We start from the raw sequence: 25928 nt of genomic DNA, 5'->3' as shown, positions 1-25928 counted from the left end.
TAAATATTTTTTTCATATTTCTTGTTATCCAACAGTGGCCAAAACTATTATATATTCTATTTACAAAATTAGGTAGAGGTAAAGTAAACATTTATTTATTAAATATAATATAGCAAAGTTTACTGAAACGCACAGTGTAAAGATTATTGTTATTTTTTTCAAGTATGCATTCTTTTAGCCGAACAACGCAATTTTATAAATTAACATATCACACACAACTGAATCTTGTCCACTTGCTGCAGTTTTATATTTTAGACGCTTTCATGTAAACGAACAACAAAATACTTTAAAATAAGAACATGTTTCAATAAACAGTATTTTTATTTATTTGTCTATTTTTAATCAGTGTAATGTCATCACCAGCATTTAATATATTATATAATTTGTTTAATCAGCTTTTATCAGTTTTTTAGTGTTTGCTGATTTTTTAACGATAAGAACTAATCATTTGATTTACTGATATGGTTGATAATTAATCTGCCAAGACCACAATTTATCTATTTATGACAGCGCAGTTTGAAGTCACTTTGACGTTTCGCCATGTATCCGAGAAGACAAGTTTTACTACTTTCATCATCAGCACCTTATGGTTATACTTACTTGCAATATGCCAAAACTGACATAGAAGACTTATTAAATCGGTATTTATAAAATTGCATTTAATCTTTGCTAGTTATTAAAAAAACTTTATTTAAATAGGAACAATGTCAAAGAAATTCTTTTCATCCCTTACGCATTGCGAGACCATGATGGCTATACCAAAAAACTTAACGATGTTCTGGAGAAATGGAATTTCACAGTTCGTGGAATTCATACACTCGAGAATGCAAATTCGGCTGTGAAATCAGCACAGGCGATCTTCGTCGGCGGAGGAAACACATTTCAACTTTTAAAAGGCTTGTACGACAACGATTTAGTTGAACTTATAAGGAAAAGAGTTTTGGAAGATGGTGTCCCTTACATAGGTAGCAGTGCTGGTACAAATGTTGCAACACGAAACATTTGCACAACAAATGATATGCCCATTGTTTATCCACCAAGTTTTGATGCTTTGAAATTAGTGCCTTTTAATATAAATCCTCATTATTTGGATCCGATTCCTAATGATGAACATCAAGGAGAGACTCGTGAAGAGAGAATTATGCAATATTTGGAGCATCCGGATAATGATCTTGTGTTGGGTTTAAGAGAAGGCGCTACCCTTCAAGTAGACGGTGATAAAGCTACACTGAAAGGCGTCGCCACAGCTAAGCTATTTACTTCGTAAGCATTTTATAAATTATTTATTAACAATATCAAATTAAAAATTTGTATGTTTTTATAGGAAGGGAGACCCTAAAGAATTTGGAATAGGAGATGATTTATCATTCTTATTGAAAGGATCATAGTAAATTAAACATATATTAAATAATTATGATTTTATTCTAACTATAGATATTAGATAATGTAAACAAAGTAAATAAATGTATAAAATATAATTATGTTCCATATATACACACTATTCATATCTTATTGTTTCATGCATGTTATATAATATTAAGTTCACTATCAAAACAAATAAATTTTAAATCAAAATCTAAATCATTGTTTTATATGGGGTATATCAAAACCATAAATAAAAAATATTCTACCATACATTGTAAAATATATTAAATGGAGTAGATATTAAATATTATAACTACTGAAATACAACATATTCTATTACATTGATAGAAAAGTGACATAACTAAAAATAATACATCATAATGGTGAAGAAAGTATTTATTTTTACAATTTTAGTTGCAGTCTTAAAGTAAGAGATATTGAACATTTGTTTTTTTATTGGCAACTGGAAAAAATACATGCATGCTACCTTTTAAAAAAAATCTAATCGAATATCTCAAAAATACTGGTTTGACATTTTTCTATCAATGGAGCGATTTCTTATATTATTGTATAATATAAACATCAAATTAATTTTAAGATCTTATAAATGGGAAAGAATTTAATTATTTTGTATGTTCTCAATTGATAAATTCATGAATACTTCACCTACAATATTAACATCAATATTATAAACGCGTAGATTTACAATAAGTACTTATGTATATATTCGATAATATAAAATAGTGTTATATTATTCCATATTTGATTAATTGGTGACTTAAGCTTGTTCTGAAACACTCAACTAGATAGTACCTTTTATTTTATTAAGAAATCACTATTGTTCAAAGTAAAGTTTAAAAAATTACACCATTCACAAAAAAGTTAATTTACTGTCAGGCAGTCTTCTGCATCAATTTTTGCGCCATGGCAAAAAGATGCGGCTCTGGAGGATGAATCTCATGGCCGCCTTCGTTGATAGGAACATTGCACAAATGTCGGCGCAAAGCGAGATCCTGACGTGCGCAAAGTGCTTTTGTAAATCCATTTTCGGTTCCAAATAAAGCAGTTCTTTGACGTTTCCTTTTTTCGATTGCAACCTATTTAACAATTTAAAAAGTAAATTATAACAACGGAATAAATAATATAAAAATATATATTAAGTAAAGCCATAAAAATTTGAAATGTCTTTAAGACAACACTTATGTTAGTTTGATGAATAATTTAAAATAGTGCTCTCTTGTCCTGTAAATTGGCAGCAACATTACATAAAAGTACAAATAATATTTAATATTCCTGCCAGGCACTTTTGCATCGCTTTGGAGTGGAAGGTGATGGTGTAGGAGGTTTCAATTATTTATTTAGAGAACCCGGAAACGAAAAATAATTAACGATAAAATAGAAATGTCAAAGACGATAATAGCGTTGTTGTCCATAATGGATTTAACTTATAGTATAATATAGATAAAGTGGCTTTAAGCAACAAAATAAAGATCTGTCATACAATAAAAGGTTAGTCTCAACAATGAATAAAGAGATAATGTGGAGCACCCAGTATTGCACAATAACCACAAACTTTAGTCATTAATAATCACTCATTACCCTAAAAATTCAAACCTTTGTAAGAAACGAGACATACGGGAGACAATACCTTTAGACTTCACGATAAAAGCGCTATCTCTGATGGACATCAACATTTTCAAAGACGAACAATGTATAAGTTAATGAAATTAGTTATTCGATTTAAGAGATGATTGATGCTAGTTGCAACTTGCCTATTTTACTCAATCGACAAGATAATTTGATTTTACTCAATCACAGAAAAACTGCACAAAAAAAATTTGGATCCACTAAAACTATGCAATGGATTGCAGTCAGTTGTAAAGACATTGATGAAACCATCATAATTCGCAAATTAACCCTTTGAATAGTGAGTTAATTTATACACTTTTGTTAATTTGTTAGTATACACTTGGGAGTGAGTTAATTTTAAGTATTATTCTATAATTATTTATTTATTACTATTTTATATGGCATTTATAGTTATTAATAGAAAAAAATCAGTGATTCTCGACGTTTTATTGCTTTGATTTATTTTACTACTGTTTTGTATTAGTATGTTTTAATAATTTATTTTAACATTTTACTATTAATAAATTTCGTTAATTTATTATAGATATTTATAATATATTATTCGGCTATTGTGTTTTTTTAAATTTCAACACAAAGGCTTTCAATATGTTTTGTTATATTAATTTATTTCATACTCTTGAATTTATTGGTTTAATACAGATATTTCTATAAATTTAAATTTAAAAATAATAAATAATTATAATGCTTTATATTTATTATTTCTTCAGTTATATATGTAAATATAATTATCTAGGGTACCTCAAAACAGTGATAGATCGACCACCGTACGTGTACGGCGATACTCCTCAAAGGGTTATAAAGCGGCAATGTATTTATTTACTCCCAGAATCTCATTGATCCTTTCTTTCTGCTTTCATATAGACAACATTTAAGTTACAATTGTTAAGAGATATTATATAACTAAGGACAAACAAGGCCGGGTGTGAAAGCTAGTATTCATATAAGCAAAATTTACCTGTACTGATGCAATCGGATGAGACAATTTAAATGTGTTTTCGACATGGTTCGATACATCAGGTTTCTTGTCTTCTTTGAATATCTCGTTAATCATATTTTCGCCAGCCATGTAGAGTGAGACACCGATGCGCGCCAATACTTTACGCGGCTGCCAGTAATCCCTGGCGCTAGTTTTTTTCACGCTCTCGTCATTGTTTTCTCCGTCGGTTTCTTTCTTCCGGCGAACTTCAGCCACGAGGCTAGCCCAATCGACGCCCAGTGCATCGCCTAAGCCTATATCAAACTACCATTAATCACTGTTGATTATTAAAAAAGCAAAATATAAAGACAAAAGCAACCTTTAGCTCGTTGATCCTCTTCAAGTTCGCCGTCAGATATTTCTTCAAAATCTAAATCCAAACCATCTTCTCCATCATGCTGCTCTATATTGTGTTCAGTTTTGATATCAGAACTCGCATTATTTTCCTACATAATAAATAAATTATTATTGGGTAATTAGTAGAGTTAGCTCGGAGAATCATTAGGTCCAGTTGCAAAGGCTGTGCATTTTCGTCAATATTTTAAATTTGTACTTCACTTATAAACAGGAAATAAAATAATATTTTAAATATCTTAGAAATCAGTAGCATAGCTAGAAAGAAATATGTCTAATTATTTTTTTGAATAAAATTATTTTATAAATACACTAATCCTCCCTTTGCATTTTGCCGTCTTTGTATGTTTGGACTTGTTCGTATTGTTCATTGTGAATAGCTATTTATTACAAATAAAAAAATGTTTTTCTTTTTAAAAAGACTAAGAGAGGCTTAGTATATTTACACACTTTGAACCATCTCCGTTATATTGATAATAATATACATATTTAAAAATACCTTTGGAGCTGATACATTTATTTCTGGTTTTTGTATAGGTGCTTCTGATTTAGCCTTTGTTCCGATTTTTGAAGGTGCACTTTCAATCATCTAAAAATATTTACATCATCAAAATAATCATTGAATATTAGAGGGTATTAAGACATTTTTAGTATGTCGTGATTTGTATTAAAAAACGAGGTACCTGAAAGTTTTCAGAATTCAAATCTGCAGGGTAAACTGGACGTAGTTTTTTATTAAGTGAAAATTACTGTTAGCGAAGAAGTTAAGAGAATTTTCAGATTATGAAAAAAATATTGAAAGTTTGTCAGGTTTTAGTGGACCAATGCAAGTGTGAACAATCTGTTTACGGCTAAAAATAAAGTGGCAAATGTGTCCCAAACTTGCTCCTTGTGAGTTTTTATGTATATGAAACGGCAAAGGAATTTTTGCTGATGTTAACGAGACAGTCGTTTTGGTCTAATCATTTTTAAGATTCAGAGGATACAAATACACACACAATAAACACAGCCCAGTGTAAATGCGTCAGTTCATTCTTTAATCGAATAACCGATTACAAAGCAGAAACGTTGAACACTGTATGTGTTCGCTTACTGTTAAAAGTAAGACTATTAAATTAAGTCACATGGGAAATATTTTAAAGAAAAGTAAACCGTTACCTGTAAATAGAGCATTAATATTTAAAAATGAAATCTGGAAACTTTCGGATACTGAGTTAATTAATTTTAACAATAATGAACCCATAAATAGAAAATTTAGATCATTCAAAATTGAGAAAGAGTAAAATAAAAATCATCTACATAACAGCAAAATTAATAGGTTTTTATTTTTCTTGCATTCGGAAGATTAGCGCAATCAGTGATTTCATTATAATCATGCAATTTAAATTTATACAGACACATGCAGTTAGCAATTAGGCAAGATTAGTCATCACAGCTTACAGGTTCATAGTCGGGCTTGAATGGTTGAAGATCGATCATTCCGTAAGGATCGATAGAATCGGAATTATCGGGCGGATCCGACGCCACCGCGGCCGATTGTGTTACTTCGGATATTTCCTGCACCAAATTAGTCAAGAGGCAAACATATTAGTCACGTGAGTGTTAAGCCGTTTAACTTCATTCGGTCCCATGTTATACATGTTAGAACACAATAAGGAAAATAAGTATTTTTATAAACTACTCACGTCGTCCCTATTGAGTATTTCGTCGGCGTCATCGCTGATTTCGCTCAAGTCGTCAGGTATTGGAGGATTATCTGTGTCGCCCGAAGAGTGAGCCGTTTGGCTTCTTTCAGAATGGGACACAGAGGCTTGAACGTTCCCGGTGGATACTTTCTTAACTTCGGGCACTTCAAGCGAAGTATCTCGGCTTCTTTTCGACGAAGGCAAAGAATGTGAATGTCCACTTTGTTCAGCTCGTCCGTGATCTCGTCCTCTATAACTTCCTTCTTCTATGAATACATAAATTAATTAAAAAAAAATATATTATAATGTATGTCCAATTTGGCAACATGTAATACTTCTTGAGTTTTTACTGCTAGATGATAACGTTTGACGATGACCTTGCCAAGGTCCTTCTATTTCTCTCTCCTTGTCTGCCCACTCAATACCCTAATTGTAATGAATAAATAATAATTAAATTTATAATAATTAATGCTAATGAGAGCAGAATTAAAATACCTTATGTTGAGATTCACGATGGGGCCAATGACGATCTTGTCTATTCCATTCGGAATGGTATTCATCTGGATCCCAGTCTTTATGTGCCATTTGAGCATGATGTATATATTGTCTTTCAGGATCGAGTGAAGTTTCTCTACCATCCCACGATAAATCATCTCGCCTGACACATTCACGATTTCTTCTATCATCTATAAAACCTGACCAGTAAATTTAAAACATAGATTCATACCAAAAAAATATAACGAATTCGTAAAGTATAAACCTCGATCTATATTGTGATGGTCTTCCAGATGTTCGTTATAAACTCTATCGTCTGGATCTAAATATCCCCGACTATGAGAGCCTTGCAAATCATACGGCGAATCGTAGTGGTCTCTTTCGTGACCTGTGATAGGATACATTCCAGGCGATCTGTCTACTCTTTCCCTCTCGAGGCTTACCATATCTTCATATCCCTCGCCGGGTCTTTCATAGCTTCTATCCAAAGAACGGTCATAAGAATGCTCCAAACTATGACCATACTCGCTCCTATCCGTCCGGTCCACGCTGCCTCTCCTGTCGCTCTGTCTTTTAGGTAAACGATCTCGATCTCTATCGGCCGATCTTTCAGTTTTTCTCGAGCTACGTTCGGAATGAGCGTCGGTTCTATCTCTATTGGAAGAAATGGCTCTTTCTAACCCTAAGCTTTTATTGGTAGCCGCGAGAGCAGCGAGCCTCTCTTCGGGTCTTGGAAGGAGTCGCTCAACAGGTTTATCCGGACCGGGTTTTTCTAGACCTTTATTAAGACCGCGATCTCTGTCTCGCCCTCTAGTACTTCTTTTACCTTCTTGGTCTCGCTTCGCCTGTTCTTTCAATCTTTCTCGTTCTCTCTGACGCTCTTGACATCTAGCGAGCGCTTCTTCCCTTTCCTTCTCGCGTTGCGCTTCCCTATCCAATCTCTGCTGCTCTCTTTCCTTGCGATCTCTATCGTGTCTGTCTTTGTCGTCGTGCTTATCTTTACGACGTTCCACAGATCGATCTTTATCTTTCTTTTTGTCATCTTTCTTATCGTCCCTCGAAGAAGCGCGGCTTCTGCGCTTATCACCACCTTCTTGGCGATTTCGGATCTTCGACGGAGATCCCCTGCTTTTGGGACTTTCTTTTCTGCGAGGATCTCTGGGAGGATGAGAATCGTGACGTCTGAGGGGAGATCTGGATCGAGGTTTAGCTCTGGGCGATTTGCTCCTTCTTCTTTCCTTTTCCCTTTCTCTCTCTCGTTCGCGATCTCGATCTCTGTCTTTGTCTCGTTCCCGGTCCTTATCTTTGGTCCTGTCTTTGTCTTTATCACGGTCTTTAGAAACGCACGGAGAAGCACTGCCGTTTTTGTCTTTTCTAGGTGATTTCGACCTCGACCTTCTTTTAGTAGGTAAGGCGTAAACTTTTGGAATGCTTTTGTTGCTTATCGGCGGGGTTCCGCCGGACTTTTTGACCGGCGATAAAGACTTTTTGTCGGTCGTCTTAGGTAGAACCTTTTTTTTAACGGTAGTTAAGTCGCGTTTTTTGAGCAACTTGTCATCTTTTTTCACGATAGTTTTCTTAAGAGGGCCAGACTTATCTCTTTTTATAATTTCCTTAGTGACTTTCTTTTTAGCAACTCGATCGGAACCGGAAGAAGAACTGGAGTTACGCTTGCTCTTTATTTTTCTCAGTCTTTTCAGGTTTTCTCTGAAAGTTCAAAACGAAACACATATTAGGTTATACATAAAGAAGGATTCAAGGAGGTGGCAATGTGGGGCCAATGCGAGATTGGTTCAGCGCGTTCCAGGAACACGGCCCCGCATTTAAAAAGTCCTGATATTCACGACAACTTCTTAAAAGGTCGCTTTAGGCGGTTGAATAATGCGAAATAAAATAAAGGTTTCGTCATTAAAGCTGGGAATTCTTCATTCCTACTACAGTCAGAAATTTCTGCTACCTGTATTGCATTAAGCGAACTTAGTACAAAATTACCGATCATAGCCCGTACATTGTAATTTATTTTAAGTGAAAAGTTTTCATTTCTTCATTGGGTGATGTGTAAAACTGGCTGTTTCGCGAGAACTTTGGGCAATACATTGATAATGAAATGCATTGATTTTGTTTGTTATCACGGCACCATCTTTAAATTTAAGAGTTGCGAAACGTTCATTTGGTGTTCAAACTTAAACCTAATCTAAACGAATATAATAATGGTATAATGGTAAATTTGTTTAGATTAGATTTGGGTTTGAACAGCAAATAGACGTTTCGCAACCTGCAAATTTAAGCGTGACGCCTTGATATTAAATAAGTACCAAAATTTGGATTGAATAAAATAATTATTAAGTTAGTTTTTTGGTACTTGAAAAAACATTTATTTATTTATATATAATTATAAATCATATTTTTTAGGTAGATTCGTTGCATTTATTTATGGGGGTGTTCATGTTCTGAATAACGCTCACTCGTTGCCACTTATTGAAGACGCAGATACAAGCGATTGAAAAAACGGCAATAGAACTAAGGAACTTACTACGAGCGAGTTTGGGGAAGATATTATAGACATAGACGAGCTGATTGATATTGAAGATACGAGTATGTATAGAACTGATCGAACAGTAAATTTAACAGTTCAACATGAACTTTCCTAAAAATGAAAATAAGTTTTTCTCGAACATATTTTATGAGAATATTAATGGATAGAGAATAACACGTAAGATATACTCGTACAGCTTTGCTTGCAAATTATTTTCTATAAATGATGTTTCATTAGGGTCAAAAGGCAATATTTATATTATTTTTTGTTTTTATGTAAAAATGCTTTGAATTATATTGATGTACTGCGTGCGGTAAATGTGAATATAATTTTAACTGGCTTTCAGTGAATATATATATTTTGAAACTGAAAAATATTCGAGGCTATTTGATTCAACGTCACATTTGATTATACATTTATATACGTTTACTTTTAATGACAATTATTTGTTAGCATGTTGTAATTTAATTAATTCAAGCATTAATCTTTAAACAATTTAATGTCCATTAATGGATAATTTACTATTAATTATGATCACAAAGTAGCCCTAATTATTGCTTTTCAAATACATGTTTATGTTTTTTTTAAAAGCAATAATGAGAGTGTGAGTACCTTCCAGACGAGGAAGAAGAGCTGCTGCCGCCCGAAGTGGAGGAAGACGCGCTGGTGGAGCTGGAGCTGCGCGACGAAGACGAGCTGGAAGCTGGCTTCTTCTTTCTGTCGTCTTTGCGGCGGTCCTTGACGGACTCCATTTTCAATTGTATCTCGAGGGCGCGCTGCAGTTGGCGACGACGCTTCTCGAGCACGTCAGCGTCGACGTACTCCAAGTCGCGCCCGTCCCAGCGATCCCAGTCGGCCGCCTCGGGGCTGCGGCGAACGACGACGGTCGAGTGCAGACGACTCTTGTCATCCTTCGCGGCCTCCTCGTCGCCGTCGTCGTCGGGGACCAGCTGCTTGGAAACGGAAGGAGACGGAGCGTCAGGGGGGGCGGCGGCGGCGGCGACGGCCGCAGAGCCCTCGGTCGCCGCCCCCTTCTTGGCGGCCTTCTTCGTTCCCAGACGGTCGAAAACGCTCGGACGCGCCGACAGCTCCTTGCTCTTCGGCAGCTCGACCGTGATCTTGCGCTTCGCCTGCTTGGACATTCGCGACTCAGCGACCACTCAGCGTCGCCATTCCGCACCCCCCGCACCCTTCGCACCCCTCGACAGCTGTCACTTTTACGCAGGTTGCAGGTTATGACACGGTCTGTCGAAAAGACACTACAGGTTTACCAACGTATTCGCATATTGTTGTTTTTTATTTTTTCTAGGTACTAATGCGAAATATATCGGCTATTACATATTGGGCTGTGGCATATATTCCCCCCCTTTATTAGTGTTTTTATGAGACATATATTCCTCACACTTTTTTAAAATATCAAAGGACATTCAAAATAAAAAAGTATTTATGTTCGATATTATTTTTCGTAAAAACAGGCACTGAATTGATATATTTAAGAAAATATTTTCAGGATAGATTCAAGACTGTTTTTTTAGATTTTGTTTGAGGGATAACCCAAGAATATCAAGCTTAGAGTCAGGGACGTCATTTCAGCTCTTTACAGGGGAGTGTGGGGAGGGGAGGAGGGAAAAAGTTAGCCAGTTAGTAGTCGTTTTTTTATTTCATTAGGATGCATAATATTATATCTCAATAAATGACATTCATTTTTTAAACAAATTTTAGGGAGGGGAAAAGCCACCATCTACCCTCCCCCTCTCCCTAAATGACACCCCTGCATAATGCTTATTGTTTAACTGACACCTAAAATATATGATCTAAAAACTCACAATTCGCACAATAACGAAAATCAAAACCAAAAATATATATAAACATCATGTCACATTTTTTCTGTGACCCATGAATAATTGTAAAAAGTCATTATTTAGTAAATATAGGAATGGAAATACAGTATTTGGAAACTCAAACTCATAAAATATTTATAATATTAAATCGGCATCGAAGTATGCCATGGTACTAGAAATATTAGGTCAGAGTTCGAAGAAGATTCTGCATGCTAACATAAAACTGTCTTAAAAAAATATGTTGACGCTGCACAACTCAAATGTATGGCATTGGGACGTGATATGAAAGAATGGCGATAACGACGAAATATATACATTTCTCGCAGTTGCTTTCTTCATGGCGAATTAATTGTTTATTTAAGATATTTATATCGTTGGTACTTTGACAGACGGATGGTGTCGTGTAACAGTTAGACACAGATTGGGCCGCTACAATAGTATTTTATCAAAATTTATAATATTTATATGTTGTACTGTATGCTAGGATTGGAGAATGAGGGACCGTCTTATATCAAAATCCCGTCCAGTTCCGCCAAAAAATGTGTTGCCCTCCACTGCCATCACGTCACTGTTACAGTGCCGCCTAGTTTTGGCCATAACGAATAAATAAATCGACCCCCCACAATGCCATATAAATTTATTTTTATTTTTGCCAACTATAATTTCGATAGTAAAATGTCTCATTTTTACACAAAAAAGCAGCGTGGCCTGTGGTGGATTCCTTGCCTAAATTAATAAAAAAGATTAAGATAAAAAATTATGGATTATATTATCTTGAAGAATTCTAGCGCCTGTTTTTTTCAGCACTCAAGTCACGCAGAGTGTTTTCTTGGCCATTTTAAGTTTTCGAAAATTTGTCGAAACAGTAATAGTGGTAATATGTGGTACTCACGTGTCAGCAAATAGCAGTACTATCAAGCATGGTCTTGATTTTATTCACATCTGTAGTGATCTTTGACATAAAAAATTCTCTCTCTAAATTGACGAAATCCATGTGAAGAAATTTTTCAAATAAAAACAAAATTCTCATGTTTATTTGTGTATTATTACTACGATTTTTTTTTCATTTTTCTGTAAAACTGATATTTAGCTACTTTTCTCAAATGTGAAAATTAATTTGCACGTTCAGCTGTTCAATTATTATATAAAAACGTTTAGACAAATTTCACACCAGGCAATATTCAAAGGTAGAGCTAATTATTATATTGTAAAACTATAGCCCACTGACGAGTGATGTCGCCCTTTTATGCATTCATCACGTTTCATATTTGGTTTTCAAATTTTATTTTAACAAATTACTTTAAAATTTCAGACGCTGCCTTCATCTTCATCAACTGCTCCTTATAAAAGTAAGAACTTTTTATTAAACTACCTTTACATATATATTAAGTCGCTACAATACAAGTAAAACTCGAAATTAATTGTTTACAACTAAAGATTCACCTTGCTATCGCTTTTAATTTTGGATCGATGTCTTACAATCAAAAGTATAATGCAAAATGTACAATGCAAAATGTTTAACCTTACATAGCGTTGCCAATAATGCTTATCCAAACAGAGAACGGATTTCGTGATAAGGAAATAGATTATTTGAAAACATATTATATAATTTTGATAAATAGTAAAAATGTTTCTGTTAAGAAATTATCAATATTTATATAATTTTATAGTGGTTATTAGGGATATATTGTAGTAAAATTTCAAACAGCAAAAATTCTGATTATATAGTATGTATGAATCAATATATATATATTATATTTATTATATATATAATATATATGTATATAACAAATAATATCTGTATAAAACATATGTTAATATGATTTTTATTTAAAAATTTCATGTTTAAAAAATATTTTAAAATTATAAAGATATATTTAAGGACAGAAGGATAAAATAGATCATTGTATGATAAACAGAATGATATTATACATTGAAATCTTGTAAATCCTTAATGCTAGAAATATAAAATCTTACTCTACTCTCTTGATCGATGAATGAATGAATCATATATTGTCAAAAATATATATTATATCTATGAAAAAGTTGTATAATTTTGAGTTTTTAGTTTGCAAAAATTTCGGTAAAAATCCATCGTTTTTCAAAATGTTTATAAAATAAAAAGTATTTTAAAGTTAAACTATAATATTTCATCGATACTGCTTTATATTATTGTTATGGATATTTTACGTAGACAATGATAAATATGTAGTGATCATTTTTGCTTTCGTAAAACACTAGAAGCAATCTATTTTTAATGTGATTGTTTTCATTCTACTCACATATATTGATACTGAACACTTTAAATGTAAACATTTTAACCAGCATGATCGCGTTATATATGTAGTATATGTGTACATACCTCTTTTAATACTCAAGTGTATGAAATATTCAATTTTGAAAGTTCTAATCGCGTGGAGAATAAGCACATGTCGTTATTTCGGAAATGACTTTGATTAATATATTTTTTTGCGACATCAAACATCGAAAAACTGGCAGAAGAAATTGAGACTTGATATTTTTAAGTTAAAATTCATCTCATCTATCATGATATTCGGCGAACGAAACTCAGTCGTCGCACTCGGGAAAGTATATTTTAATTTATTACATAATTTTACTAACTTCTGTCGTCGTAGAGTTTATATTAAGATTTAAAACTTAACTTAAAAAAAATAGTTCGTAACTTCAAAGCTCCGGATCTGTTACAGAAATAAAGTTTTATTAAAGTTCGGCGGCCTTGTGTCGTCGATTACTATTGTTAAACACGAATCTGTTGACATTCGTTTACCGGTCAGCTTCGGGTGGAGACGCATCATGTTGGAGCATCTGACCGGACTATTGAGGCTTCATCTGGATAGGATCCCTGAAAATGTGGATCTATCCTCTTGGACTGTATTGGATTCTCCGGTGGAAGGTAGAGGAGTCTTCGCTAAAGCCGATCTTTCACCCGGTGATCTGATTTTCGTGGATCATCCTCTATTGATGGGACACAGAACTAAAGAAGATGCACCTGTCGGTTGTGTAGTATGTTACACAATAAAACCGCTCACTTCTTGTCAGCTTGGTTGTGGTACATTGATCTGTTCTGAAGAATGCCAAAACTCCACGAAACACGCCGAAGAGTGTCACTTGATATCATCATGGAAGCGAATAAGCGTTGATGAAGAATTTAAGAAGACGTTGACTAAGAGCATCGTACCAATAAGATCGTTACTACTGAAGGGAGATCAATTAGATTTGCTCATGAACTTGGCTGCTCATCGCTCCAATGTGCACGGATCTGAAGTGAGATTTTTAAAGAAACATTACGATATATCAGAAGAAGAGGAACAAGTGATGATGCAAGCTTGCTATGCTTTGGATACAAATGCATATGAAATGCTGATGGAGACTGAACGCAAAGAGTGCGTGAATCTCAGAGGTCTCTTTCCAATGTCCGCCATTCTGAATCACAACTGTTCTCCAAACACTAGAGTTATTTTCGATCGATTCGGTAAGATGTACGTAACTGCAATCGTTCCGATACCAGAAGGCACTGAGATTTTCACTTCTTATACCAAATTGTTGTGGGGAACGCCAGCCAGGAGACATATTCTGATGAAAACCAAGCATTTCGCATGCGATTGCTTCAGATGCTGTGATCCCACCGAATTTGGCACCAAATTGGCCGCCATGCGCTGCTTGAACCGTCAATGCCAAGGACTGCTTCTGCCATCGGATTCTTTGGATTTCGCGTGCTCGTGGGTATGCGACAGTTGCCATTTGACCGTATCTCCATCTCAGATAGGAGTTTTGCAATCGGCCATAGCTGGAATGGTTAGATCGTCGAAGATAGAGGATCCTAGAGAATTTTACGATTTTATTAAAGATCGCCTGGTGAAGTTCCTTCCTGAGTGCAATCACATAATTGTCGAGTTGAAGTGCCAAATTGTTTGGACCATCGGAGAAGTGCAAGGCTACTCTTGGAAAGGTATGGATTTTTTTATATATTCCAATAATCAGAATCGACATGTGCTTTGTATTGTTGTGAGCCAAAAGCGGAACATCGTTATATGTTCATCGTTATATGCGGAACGTCCATATTTAAATATACGTTTTCGGTAATCTGTACAGTCGAAATCGGTTTACGAAAGATGATATGAATTTTAATATCAACTAACTAGTATTATATTCGTTAAAAATATACAAAGAGTATATACAAATAGTATAAATAAACTAAAGCTAAAAATAAATGATACAACTCAAATTGCCAACTTTATTGGAAGAACAAACGTTGTGTGTGTCTTACATTGAAATTAAACAGTAGTAAAATATTCTAGTTCTATTTTATTTCCTGTTATTTTTATGCTTAAACAGATATGAAAACAAAATAGTTAATATATTTTTAGACATTTTACAGTGTTGCTTTCAGTGACAATGAAGTTGTTAATTATTTTGAGACGATTTCTTATGATTGCTATTTAAGAGGTAAAAGACTTTTTATAGCATATGTAATATGTATATATGTTACAGATGTGTATCTCCAGTTATATTATCACTAATATAAATAAAACTTCAATAAATCAGACAGTTAAAATGAACGAAACCATTGATTACCAATTTTCCTACTCAGTATTTCCACATGATCAGAGATTCACAGAGTTTTGACATCACATTGTTCGACAAAATACTGCAATATTTAATATTAATTAAATTTAACTCAAACCTGATCTTACCGAATTAACTTAATAAAAGTCAGAAAACTATAGCTAGTTTTAGAAATCCAATTCATTGATTATGATGCGTGATAATATAATATATAATATTATATTCAATAATATTAAACATCTTTAATGAAAAAACAGTAAATATGCTTGGTATTATTGATGGCCTACAGTTGCGCGTCGCGCGTTTCTCTCGGCACTTTGTGGAGCTTAATCTTTGCTTGTTGTTCCTTGTGCCGTGACACATACCGCCTCGATGGGCTCAGGCTTTTAAGCTAAAAGCAGAAATCATTGTTTCAAACAGCTTGCAAAGCACGACTGAGAATGATCCTCGGATGCCAGAGTCCGAATTCTAATCTTGGCGAATATCTTCTCTGAAGTGGAGTACTGACTTTTATTCTCAAAATTTTCGCTATTGAAAGAAAGCTCCTTTTATCTATTCGTACTTTTTTTTATTCAATTAGAGCTAATGACATGTAAATTTAATTTACACGAAATTTAATTTGTAAAAAATCAGCTGAAGAACTACGTAAATTGCGATATTTCCAAGCAGCTTTAAACAATGTATTTTTGCTACCTGATATGTGCATCGACTTAAAGGTTAATTTATCTAGCTGTTACAAAGTTGAATTATTTCTGTATTAGTGAACGACGTAACGTAAATTCGTTATTGTGAAGTGCATTTGTTATTATTATCGAATATGACGTTAGCGTTTAGCGAATTTTTTTTATATTTTTTATATATTTTTACATTATTATTCTGGTAAAACTATATATAATTTAAAAGCAATATACAATAGTAGTGTAAATAAATAGCTTTAGTATAGAATATTGAAACTACATGAAGTGCCTAATTAATTTATATTATATGTATATACTCATACATATACTTATATAATTCACTCTAATATTAAAAAAAAACATATTTTTTTAGTAAAATTGATGATAAAATTTCTAATGATCGCAATACATCTCCCATGTACATATTCACACGCATTTTTGTTGAAATATGAATTTATTAAAATAACTACCGATTAAAAAATATGTCGTATTAAATGGCATGTAAACTTTATAGACGTCACGGTACTAATTATAAAACTTGCATACTTTCTAAATTAAAATATTTAAATTTACCGAATCTCGTAACATTTCAGCTCGATATATCCAAGATTGCCTATGGGATACAAGCTATAACATCGCAATTGGCACGAAATAGCTAAATATTTGTGAATTTAACTTTTAACAGCCGATACTGAATATTTGCACATATAATGTATGACGAATTATGTTTAAAGCTAAGGTCAAAATCGGCTTTTGTTTATAAAGTATTTTTATTAAAAATATCTCGATTACCCTATTCTCACATTATATGATTTAGTTGTAGCATATTCATTTTCAATTGTGTGAATAAGTACCGGACTTTTTTTATATTCCTAGATGGTCACTTCAATTGAAATTTCTTTGAATTTTTTTATTACTCATGAAAATCACAATAAATAATATAAAGCTATTACTGAAGAGTTAAAAAATACAATTTTAATGCAAATAGTAATTTCATCGGTAAAGAGGAAAAACATTGGGTTAAGGATTTATTTAGATAAATACGTTTACTAAAATTGTTTATTTTACAAAATTTACTTTACACTGAAATAAAATTTACTTATAGCTGGAATTACATATACATGTATTTTGATGCAATTAATTGAGTCTAGATATGCCTTATTTTGCTCTAATATAAATTGTTTTAAAATAAACTTATCAAGAATTTCCGTGTCAAATTTTATCGTGACACATAGGACTAATATGCGATTCGCATTGCAGTTCAAGTGACACAATTGCATTCGCAAGTGCCAAGGCTAGTTCCGTGCGTTATAGTACAACTGTCATAGATCCTTTTGTGATATATCAGATCATCGGATAAGATTAATAAATTATTTGTGACCATCGAACATTGCCAAAATTGAAGATCTAACACAGATTTATGAATACAATCCGTTGGCTTGGACTACAATAACTAAATAATTCAAAGGCATATAAGACATTTTCAAAAGATTTATAACTGATTTAATTTATAGTCATAAATATATAGATTTTCTTTAATTAGTATAATTCATTTTATGTTTGTAATGCCATCTACAATACACGTATCGAATCGTAACAAAAATGTGGAAACCTTGTGATGTTTACAAACTAAAAATAAATTAGCACATTTATTGGTTTTAAACTCGACTATGTTATGTTTTTTATTCTATAGATATACATGTGTACATATTAAAATATATATATTGTTAAAATGATTGAACCAGGAAGTTTCTATATATGGATTAATATAAAAAAGGAACATGAGTTTGTATCGTCTTCAAACGTCGAAGTGGAAGGTCAGCGACGTTTCTTTATGGCTGATCGAAAATTTATGTTTTGCAATCATCTCGATAGTATAAATATGTATATGAGAGCTATTAAAATTTTTCGATGCCATAAATTATTACAGTAATAATATATTATACTTACTCATAAATACAACGAACGATTAAAGTTATTTTTAAATAAAATGAAAATAATAATTAATCGTTTATTTATTGTTTATACTGCATTAGGATTTTTTTAATAAATATAACCATAAAGTGGACAATATAATTAGACCCAATTTCATATATTTATTTTAATCAAAATTAAACAATACAGGTACAGAAAAGTAGTCATATTTTATCAATTTTTTACTATATAATAACAAAATTGTTGATAAGATTATTGAAATGTGTAAAGTATATAAAATAAGTAGATATATGAATTTGGGGTTTGAAGGCCGATGGGTATGTGGAGCAGTTTATTTTATTTACATATATAAATTATCACATATATAGAAAAATTAAGATGCAGGTTAAAATGGCAGGTCTTGAAAGTTGAAGAGTCTTCGCTGGCGTGTTGAGTTGTATTATTGTCGGCTGTGATTTCGGTATAGTGGCCGGAAATGTCGTGATGTGTTCTTGCGATGCTCTCTAGACTGGTTTCTTGATTTGTCTCTGCTGCAGTTACACTGTGACATCTCTCCTCGTCTGTCTTTTCTTGCCTTCAGCAAGAACAAAAACTCAAAGAATTCAGAGACAGCGGAGCGCAACCTGCCCACTGGCTTATCTACTTCGCATATTACCTTCCTCCGTCTTCAGCAAAAGATAGTAATGCCGGGTGACCATCAGTAGCTTTGAACCGGGATACCAACCGTGGCCGTCCACCGTGGCTCAGACTAGGATTTGTAAGTGGACCATCGTCACTGATAGGAAGCAATCGTGCTCAAGTAAGGGCCGATATGTAAAAGCTTACACACGATCCGAGAAAGTGGGTGGGAGCATCAAGCCCCGCGGCAAAAAAATGTCTGTCGCCGCGTCTCTGCCTCTGTGACCAAGTGTCACGTCTTTTATAATGCTAGTTCGATACAGATCTGGAAAATCGTACATTATGATGTTTGCAAGTCTCTTACATTGCTTCTTGGACACCCCATGAAAAGTGTTCACGCCTTAAAATAAAAACGGTCCAGATGGTCACTCCGACGATCGGTAATCAAAGGAACAACAGTAGTAAGCGCAGAATAGAATGTGTTGTATAGATAACGCGCATCCTTTCCAAACAAAGAGTAAGTTTTTAGATGGTTTTATTAGGTGATTGCCGTTCTGGAACTAGTTGTTACTGTTCTCAGGGATATATTAAATCTCGAGAGTTACATAAATTTCCGTTATATTTTTTTATAAATAAGAAAAACAAAACACATTGTTTTTGCATAGCATGATTCCGTCTTATATACTAGCTATATACTATTTTTGTCGAATTTTGTTTGATTTACACATTCATAATTTAATTTCATAACTTTTATTATTTTTTGTAAAAATGTGACACCCCTAATAATATATGTACATATATTCGATTCATTTCGTTTCATAAAACATATCCCTTTGATATATAATATATTATACTAAATGGTAAAAATTGTTGTACACATATTATTTAAAGTTGAGTTTTAAGATAAACGTTATATACATAACTATGATTTTTATACATTAGTAAAATAAGTTTTAATAGTTCTTAGGGACACAATAACTGCCATATTTTTATTCATATTTTCATAAAAAAAAAAAAAAATCTTGACCTTGTAATTATCTTAGCTAAGTTCAAGTCAGTCTGATCCATTATAGTATTTTAAATTTGCGGCTATTCTAAAAATATATGTGACTTGGTTAAAATTTAGAGTGCGTAAATGTTTATTTTTTAAAAATATTTATTTAAGTAATTAATTTATTGCCACAAATAATCTATAACTTATATACATATACATATATACAATTTTAAGTTAATTTAGCATATGTTATTAGTTGTTGATGACTTTGCATTAAAAATAGAAGCATTAAAAGCTTATTTTATTGAGAATATTTAAAATACCACATATATAATATGTGAAAATCTAGCTACCGTTATCAGGTGGTGGAGACGAAATAGCTAATATTGTATGCCGGTTAGTCTTCGCTGGAATGTCGGTGAAATATTGTCGGCTGTGATGTGTCGTGATGATGTTGGGCTATCCGCTGATGTGCCGTCTGCCTATCTTTCTTTGCCTACCCGTCTGTCCCTCTGTAACTAAGTGTCACATATTTTACATTTCTGGTTCAAGACAGCTCTGGTAAATATTGTTTTTGTGAAAAAAATATTGTTTACATTATTATTTATCTACATTCCTTATTCTATTCTCGCCTTTTACGAGTAGCATTTATTTTTAATGAAGGAACTACCAAATTAAGCCACTGTTGTTGATAGTCGTGTTTTCGTGCGTCATTGATTTTCAATCGATAAATCAATCTGAATATTTACCAACACACTGTCGTGTCATATTGGAAAATGGAATTCATCTTTCGTTATACTGCAAGGTCATCGTACAAAAGCTCTTCATGGACAAAGGATAAATCCAGACGCACTTCGGTTCGGCGGAAGCATTAGCCCATGAAAAAGAAAATGCGTCTTTACGATATGGCAGTGAGTCTACCGCTCCGTGTAGTGTTGCTATTTGCAGGCTGTTTCGAAAAGGACCACTGATCAGTTCAGTTCAGTTAGTGTCATGGGAGCAACCGGCAAGGCTGGCCGACTCTGGGTGATCAGCAGATGGTTCGGCGAACCGGACGCCTGCTCGTGCGTAACATAACGACTTCACATACTATCGATTATTTCAAAATCGACCGTGGTAACTTCGGTGCCAAATAATGTCTCGGACATTGAGGTTGACAGAATTAACGCGACGGTCATCCGTATTGCATCGAACGGATATTGGCTGGTGATTTTAGTGGTCGGACATTGAATGTGTTAATTTTATTATCGAAGTGACAAAGAGGAACTTGATCATTATGTTGATTGATTTCTTTTAAATTATAACGATATCTAAATATATAAAAACTAAGAATAAAGCAAGCAAAGTGAAACAATTCTGGCATTCTATAATATTTATAAAAAATTCTTTGTTTATAATATAATATATATTTTGCTTCAGTACGACTAATTTTGTTGGAACGAATTTTAACCATAAAGCTGGGTATTATATATTTTTTTTAATAGCTTTGCAATTTAAATTTATCACATACTATCTTTTATCTGTACTACTTAATATTTCTAGTCCTAAAAATAAATATAAAACAATATTTTACAATTGAATTAGGACTTAAAAGAACAATTTATATTTGAGCACTGTGATTTGTATAAATTTATATTTACATAACTATTACACAAATAGTTTAAACTTTATGAATACTTGAAAATGTGTGGATCATATTGAATTTGGTTTATTAAAATTAATTCATGGTAAAATTTCCACGTATTCAATATAAACTTCTCTCCTACATTAGTCACGAATAAATTGAATACTTTTATTTTGTTAAATACATATAAGAATTTTCAATATTTTATATATACGGTCTAGTTCGATTATTATTAATCATTACGATGTTCATTTGTGAGATTAGGGAATCTGTGTTTAATTATGACTAAATAATAATTACTAATTACAAACTAGCAGACATAATAGAAATTAAAAAACACAAATGTCCATATGATATTTTAACCTAAGTCTTTCAGGTCAATAATCAGCGACTTATACCAACGAGCTGGTTATTTATTTTTTATTTTAAATTTATTTAGAAGTTACATATGTATAAAATATATTTATAAATATAGCTTTGTTTATTTAAATTATTTTTAAGTACACTTCGTTCATTACCCATGGAGTACATTACTAGTTTTAATTATATATACAAAATATCGACTTGATATTGAGAAGTACATGGTTAAATATTTTTTTTTGTATTTTCTATGCTTTTAATTTATTTTATCAAACATATTATTTGAATGAATAATATATTAAATATTTAATCATTTTTCGACAGAATTTTCTGTATCAATTATATGTATTGATTTATAGATTGATATGTAATTTTTTCATATGAAGTATTCAGATTTTTAATGAGAGTGTTAATCTATTTGTATTAATATATAACTTATTACATATTTTTATTATAATGTATAATAGCAAACGGATATTGGCAGTAATTTTGATGAGTTTGAGGTTTGAGTTAAATTTAAAATCGACAGTTTTACACACATTATTTTATTTGAAACAAGTTAAATTTTAAGTTAGCGTTATCTATCAATTCAATTTAGTCATAATGCTTAATAAATAAAATTCGTTTTTTGTGCACGAGAAAATGATTAGTGGTTTTGAAGTTGCGATTGACAAATTACTTGTTTTATTAGTACAAATATGTAAGAAAAAAGCATATAGCATAGTTACTTAAAAAAATGTATAAAGTTTTTAATTGCGTAGTTGCGTAGTAAAAATTATATAAAATAAATATTATTGAAAACTACAATATATACTTAAATATTTTAATACGATTAAGATAAAACAATAAATTTATTTCTAAAATAGGCAGACTATCTACAATTTATAATAATGTCAATGAAAAAACAAGTTGATGGTCGTTTTGTATAGATAAACCAAAAATAAATTAGAAGTAAAGTAGTAATTACAATAGATCTTTTCAAAATTATTTGTGTTAAGACACAAAGGCGTCATTAATAATGTGTTACGCTTAAACTTTACGATCAAAGCAATAACTACGACGTCTACTTGTTCCGATGTAGTAAAGCACTTATAAATAGTCTAAGTGTTCTTTAGTCAATAACTAAAATTTCGCCTTCATGCGCATTAAATCTAAATCTATTTTATAAAGTGTAAAACTTTTTACGCATCTAAAATATGAATAGCACAAATTCGGCGCAATTGGGAAATTCTCTGCTATTCTGATTTTCATCAGTTCTTTGTGACATTAATAAATAAAAATAGCAAATTTGTATTCAATGCGAGAAGTTTTTTATAATATATTATATTATTAATAGCTTTATTTAAATAAAAAATATGTTCTAAAGTTCTTTGTTTAAATAAGGAATCGTAATGGTAAATTCGCACGTGGGCGGTGTAGTTTCCTAATGAGACTAATGCACTGATGCAATTACAAAAGTCCGATGCCACGCGGTGCGACATAAAGAATTCTTATTTGGCACCATACCAAATCAAAGAAAGGAAACTGCAACCAGCAACGAAGGGAAATTCGGTTGATTTACGCAAATTCGCGAGAACTTTAACGACTCGAGTGAGGCCAAAGAGAAAGGTTGATCTTGTCTGGTCGTAATTATAAGCCATAACATTGACATTAGCCATTAAAAGTGCAAGACAGCTGGAAAAGAAATCAGCTGATCGATGATGCAAAATAATTTAATTCATGGATTATTTTATGCAGATAAATTTATTTTTATACGATGAAACGTCACGGAAGCGAATGGATCATTCATTACAAATCAAAAGAACTGATCATACTCCCACAGTTAGTCACTCACACTTAGTCAATGGTTTAGTCACTAAGAACAAAGATTATGCGACAAAACAATGTGTTCTTTATTGTCAGTCAAATCTGTTGTATAAAGACAGTGTGTCTCAACTTTTTAATTCAATTCCGATTCTTATTATTTATTAAATTATTATTTTTGTATTCTTTCATGAATATTTAATCGTAATATGGTAGATAATATTTATTTTGCTCTATATATATTTTTTAATATACTTACTTCATAGTATTAAGAACATACATATATGATCTGCTGAAATGCGTCATTCCGATAAATTGCAGAGCAAGCATTTGAGCTAATAAAATACTTCATGAAACAAACATTTCATTCAAGACTGTTTACTTATTTTAAAGCTAATAATTTCATATTTTTATTTTCAGAGGTCAATGCAGTTTGGCTGTCCCGTGTAGAAGAGTTGTGTCTCGAGCTCCTGAAAATCTTCGAAGTCCTCCGGTTAGGGTCAGGTTGCCAATCAGCCCGCCTCCACCTTTGCCTCCACAATTGCCTCCTGGAGAAGCGCCGTAGACTTGGGACATTAGATTTGGAAAATCAAGCTAGCCAAGATGTACTGGTAAGTTTTTGTAGACTAATTTTTAGTTTTAAAAATAAGTGGACGACTCTTAAATTTGTTTTAAAAATATGATTACAGTGAAATCTCTTTGTAACGAATACAAAAAAAAATACCAGTATAACGAATCTTTCATACAAAATGTTTTCATTGCAACGAAGACTGATCTCAGTATAACGAATTATTTTGATCACAATTTAAGAATAACGTTACAATTCGCCACAGTATTTTTCCGCATTCAGATGTGTACACAAGCGACATTCAAGGTGTTTCGCTGACCCTCAAACTTTTTTCAACAAATTTTATTCTGTTCATTACAGTATCCTTAAAAATGGACAAAAACAATCTGTCAATTTTGTAAGATGTTTTCTTGATGCTGTAGTAATATGGTAATTAAAAATAAAATAAAAATATACTATCTTCCTTACATTCATTAAATTTTTTCTTCGGTCCCGTGAGCTTCGCTATACTGAGATTTCACTGTATTATGAATGACTCCAGTCAAGGAGCTAGTACGAAATGTATCTCATTTAATAAATGTGTTAAACAATATGTTTAATATATACCTACAATATAATTTCATTCAACAAATATTTGGCACTTGAATATTTTTTGCAGTTTTAGCAGATTTTTAGAAACTCTACTCTTGTGGTATGACCTTAATATGTGGCTTCTTTTATAAAAATTGATGACAGAATCTTCTTTATGTATATAAATACTAATTATCGATTATTATAAAAATAATTTAAACAGCTTAATGTCATATATAACAGGTCATTTCATATATATATTATATAATATTACATACATACAAATTAATTACCTCAAAATTCGGCATACAAGACGTGTTAAATTGATCATAAAATAAATAGATTTGTATCTCTCAAACTCTCAAACTTTGCTAGTCTTTTTAGTGAAACAGTGTAATATTATTTTAAAACTGCAGAATAGATGTTTTTTATATATGCAATATATAGAATATATTAAGTTACTTTCATGTAGCCAAATTTTAATTTTTAACATTTTATGTTTACACTTTTAATTTTTATTTAATTTTTTTATTGTACATAGATTTTAATTTAATATATTGTGGCCTATTGAGAATTTTTATAAGGTCTAAATAAGGTACAAGCCTAATTTAATTTAAACTTTTTATCAGTTGTCCATAAAAAGTTAGCGCTGTCAATCCTGTTTGACAACCCAAAAACAACTGTCTTGTTCATAGCTCAAAACTTTTGATATCCCTGTTGCTTGCAAAAAAGAGCACATGTGATATTGACTATTTTTAATTGTTTTTAAAATGTTTTCAAAATTTTAGTTTCTACGAAACGCTAATCTTGTTTGTCAAATGTTCTTTAAATAATTATATTTTTGCGTTAGCTTTTTATTTAATGATTATTATATAAAACTTTCTCAAAATATATTTATAAAGGAAAAATTTCGGTTTTTTATATAGAGAAAATTTATCAAATAATTTAAAGCGTTTATTAGTTACATTTTCTCTAACCAATATTAAACGGATTTTAATTGCGTTTGTATTTATTATTTCAGGACTTGGATAAGAAAATTGTTTTTTATATCAACAAGGCATTTGAAGTCCTAAACAAGGATGTTTCAGCACCAAATGATTTGGAAATCAGGGTAAAACACGCTAACAAGAGCGTACAAAACCTCTTAGAATATCACGAAAATTGACGTTTTAAAAAGTAAACAATTATACGTATATTATGTATAAATTTGTTAACTATGACTTATTTTTATAATAATTTTCATTCCTATATTTTTCTAAATAAACTATATACGGAAATAAAAATATAAAA

General features: G+C 32.0%; 3 protein-coding genes across 8 annotated transcripts; 2 read left to right on the top strand and 1 right to left on the bottom strand.

The window, feature by feature from the left end:
- The first annotated feature begins 482 nt into the window (after positions 1–482).
- Positions 483–1581, top strand: LOC148226165 (putative alpha-aspartyl dipeptidase). Its single transcript, XM_088203101.1, has 3 exons — positions 483–641; positions 700–1263; positions 1325–1581. The coding sequence occupies exons 1-3, from the start codon at positions 541–543 to the stop codon at positions 1386–1388; spliced, it is 729 nt and encodes a 242-aa protein (XP_088059227.1). The 5' UTR covers positions 483–540; the 3' UTR covers positions 1389–1581.
- LOC148226164 (uncharacterized) lies at positions 1407–10330 on the bottom strand. Of its 4 annotated transcripts, none has more exons than XM_088203092.1 (10): positions 9674–10330; positions 6791–8232; positions 6526–6725; positions 6366–6456; positions 6031–6296; positions 5786–5902; positions 4845–4934; positions 4311–4437; positions 3971–4245; positions 1407–2462 (listed from the first exon to the last, which is right to left on the bottom strand). In XM_088203092.1, exons 1-10 carry the CDS (start codon positions 10201–10203, stop codon positions 2259–2261), a joined length of 3342 nt encoding a protein of 1113 aa, XP_088059218.1. In that variant the 5' UTR covers positions 10204–10330; the 3' UTR covers positions 1407–2258. The 4 variants fall into 4 exon arrangements, with proteins under 4 accessions (XP_088059218.1, XP_088059219.1, XP_088059220.1 ...); XM_088203093.1 differs by having other exon boundaries at positions 6526–6716; XM_088203094.1 differs by lacking the exon at positions 5786–5902.
- On the top strand, positions 10207–25928 carry LOC148226163 (SET domain-containing protein SmydA-8-like). 3 transcript variants are annotated; one of them, XM_088203098.1, is made up of 4 exons: positions 10207–10326; positions 12215–12251; positions 23921–24111; positions 25660–25928. In XM_088203098.1, the coding sequence occupies exons 1-4, from the start codon at positions 10297–10299 to the stop codon at positions 25801–25803; spliced, it is 402 nt and encodes a 133-aa protein (XP_088059224.1). In that variant the 5' UTR covers positions 10207–10296; the 3' UTR covers positions 25804–25928. The 3 variants fall into 3 exon arrangements, with proteins under 3 accessions (XP_088059224.1, XP_088059223.1, XP_088059225.1); XM_088203097.1 differs by lacking the exons at positions 10207–10326; positions 12215–12251 and adding an exon at positions 13687–14872; XM_088203099.1 differs by lacking the exons at positions 10207–10326; positions 12215–12251 and adding an exon at positions 20618–20777.

This window comes from Plectrocnemia conspersa, unplaced genomic scaffold (assembly GCF_051122295.1).
Source record: "Plectrocnemia conspersa isolate PC_06_02 unplaced genomic scaffold, ASM5112229v1 ptg000014l, whole genome shotgun sequence".
Taxonomy (NCBI): domain Eukaryota; kingdom Metazoa; phylum Arthropoda; class Insecta; order Trichoptera; family Polycentropodidae; genus Plectrocnemia; species Plectrocnemia conspersa.
Note: the sequence above shows the minus strand (reverse complement) of the source record. Positions and strands in the feature narration are given on the sequence as shown.

Bases quoted from the DNA above. Each gene is read 5' to 3' on its own strand.
- LOC148226165 (XM_088203101.1), top strand. From the start codon at position 541: ATGTATCCGAGAAGACAAGTTTTACTACTTTCATCATCAGCACCTTAT. The intron at 642-699 runs GTATTTATAAAA...TTATTTAAATAG, and splicing joins ATAGAAGACTTATTAAATCG to GAACAATGTCAAAGAAATTC. The intron at 1,264-1,324 runs GTAAGCATTTTA...ATGTTTTTATAG, and splicing joins ACAGCTAAGCTATTTACTTC to GAAGGGAGACCCTAAAGAAT.
- LOC148226164 (XM_088203092.1), bottom strand. From the start codon at position 10,203: ATGTCCAAGCAGGCGAAGCGCAAGATCACGGTCGAGCTGCCGAAGAGC. The intron at 4,438-4,844 runs GTATTTTTAAAT...TTTATTATGTAG, and splicing joins TAAATGTATCAGCTCCAAAG to GAAAATAATGCGAGTTCTGA. The intron at 4,246-4,310 runs GTTGCTTTTGTC...AGTTTGATATAG, and splicing joins AGAGGATCAACGAGCTAAAG to GCTTAGGCGATGCACTGGGC.
- LOC148226163 (XM_088203097.1), top strand. From the start codon at position 13,717: ATGTTGGAGCATCTGACCGGACTATTGAGGCTTCATCTGGATAGGATC. The intron at 14,873-23,920 runs GTATGGATTTTT...TTTTATTTTCAG, and splicing joins GCAAGGCTACTCTTGGAAAG to AGGTCAATGCAGTTTGGCTG. The intron at 24,112-25,659 runs GTAAGTTTTTGT...TTATTATTTCAG, and splicing joins AAGCTAGCCAAGATGTACTG to GACTTGGATAAGAAAATTGT.